The sequence below is a fragment of the Meleagris gallopavo genome, unplaced genomic scaffold (assembly GCF_000146605.3).
Source record: "Meleagris gallopavo isolate NT-WF06-2002-E0010 breed Aviagen turkey brand Nicholas breeding stock unplaced genomic scaffold, Turkey_5.1 ChrUn_random_7180001953601, whole genome shotgun sequence".
Lineage (NCBI taxonomy): Eukaryota > Metazoa > Chordata > Aves > Galliformes > Phasianidae > Meleagris > Meleagris gallopavo.
The window spans coordinates 1-1,626 of NW_011214607.1; the positions used below are offsets into that span (position 1 = coordinate 1).

Sequence of the window (1,626 nt, forward strand, 5' to 3'; positions counted from 1 at the left end):
TCGGGCGGGGCCTCACCTGCCTGCCCCACGTTCATCATGCTGTACATGGCGTACATATTGCAGATCTGGCGGTACTGCTCATCCGAGCCTTCCTCCCCTCCGTCCTCCTCCTCATCCTCCTCGTTGTGGAAGGATCCGGGGCTGTCGCTGGTGTAGGCGCTGGAGGTTCCACCAGGGCTGGTTTGGTCCGCAGTGCTGGCTGCCATCCCCGCTCCCTGCTGCTGCCTCCCGCTTTTCGGGGTGGAGAACTTGGCCATCTTCCTGCTGCCGTTCCCCCCGTCCTTGGAGCCGCCGTCCCACAGCCTTTTGACCACGATGGTGCACTGCACCCCGTCGGGTTCTCCCTGCTCCGTTTTCACCCTCGATACCAACGGCAGAGCGGCGGCCGCCCCGCCGGAGGACCACGAGGAGGTCTGAGCTACGGGGCTCTGCGGCTCTGAGGACGGTGCTTCCTCCCCGTGCAGCCCCTGCGAGTCGCAGCTGGGCGAGCTGACCTTCAGGAAGAACTCGGTGCCCTTCTCCATGATCTCCTGGATCTGCAGGAAGCCTGCGGTGTACATCAGCAAGAACTGATCGCCCACGTTCATGCTGAGCCTCCCGGTGTAACAGAAGCTGAGGATCTGCTGGAAGGATTGGGGCTGAACGGCGGCAGGCAGTTCCACCACCGAGCTTTTGCTGCTGTTGAAAAGGTCCCGGAAATAGGAGCTGCTGGCAGCCAAAACGGCACGGTGGGCTTTGAAGGCGTGACCCTTCACCACCACCGAGACGTCGCAGTACAAGCCCTGCAGCCGCTGCTCGTTGAGGCACTCCAGGATGCTGTTGCCGAAGTTGGGGATCTCCATCTGCAACGTCTGAGCCATGGCGGGGGGCGAGGGGGGGCCTGAGGAGGGTGGGGAGATGTTAGGAGGGGGTTGGGGGTGGAGGGGGGTTGGGGGCGTGGATGTGGGGCGCAGAGAAAGAGGGAATGGGAGGAGTAGAGGGGCTAACGGGGACGGAGATGCGGGGGTGGGGAGGAAAGGAGACATTGGGGATGCAGATATGGGGTGTGGAAGTGGGGACAGAGCCAGAGGTACGGGGGGAGGAAAAGGGACACTGGGAGCACAGATATAGGATACAGAGAAGGGGACAAACCCAGAGGTGTGGGCACAGGAGAGAGAAAATGAGGACACAGATATGGGGTGAGGCAATAGAAACAGACCCAGAGATATGGCAGGAGCAGAAGGAACACTGGGGGCATAGATAAAGGATACGGAAACAGGAACGAGCCCAAAAACATGGCAGAAAATAAAGAGAATAACGTGGATGCAAATATGGGGTGTGGAAATGGGGACAGACCCAAAGATACGGGGGGAGGAGAGGGAACAACGAGGACACAGATATGGGGGGGGAGATGGGGACAAAGACAGAAATATGGGGGGAGGTGAGGAGAGGACATTGGGGATGCAGATATGGGGTGTGTGGACAGGGCCAGACCCAGGGATAAGGGGTGAATAAAGGGGGCACTGGGGGCACAGATAGAGGATATGGAAACAGGGGCAGACCCAGAGATACGGGGGGAGGAGAGGGGACGCAGATACAGCATCTGGGGATGGGGACACGGAATTGAGGGGGGGAGCCCACCGTGGG

General features: G+C 60.3%; 1 protein-coding gene across 1 annotated transcript; it reads right to left on the reverse strand.

Annotated features, from left to right (window-relative positions):
• Positions 1–6: 6 nt before the first annotated feature.
• NACC1 (nucleus accumbens associated 1) lies at positions 7–889 on the reverse strand (the record flags this gene model as incomplete). Its single annotated transcript, XM_010728087.2, has 1 exon — positions 7–889. A coding segment is annotated over exon 1 (854 nt), but the record flags the coding sequence as incomplete, so codon positions are not given.
• Positions 890–1,626: the final 737 nt, after the last annotated feature.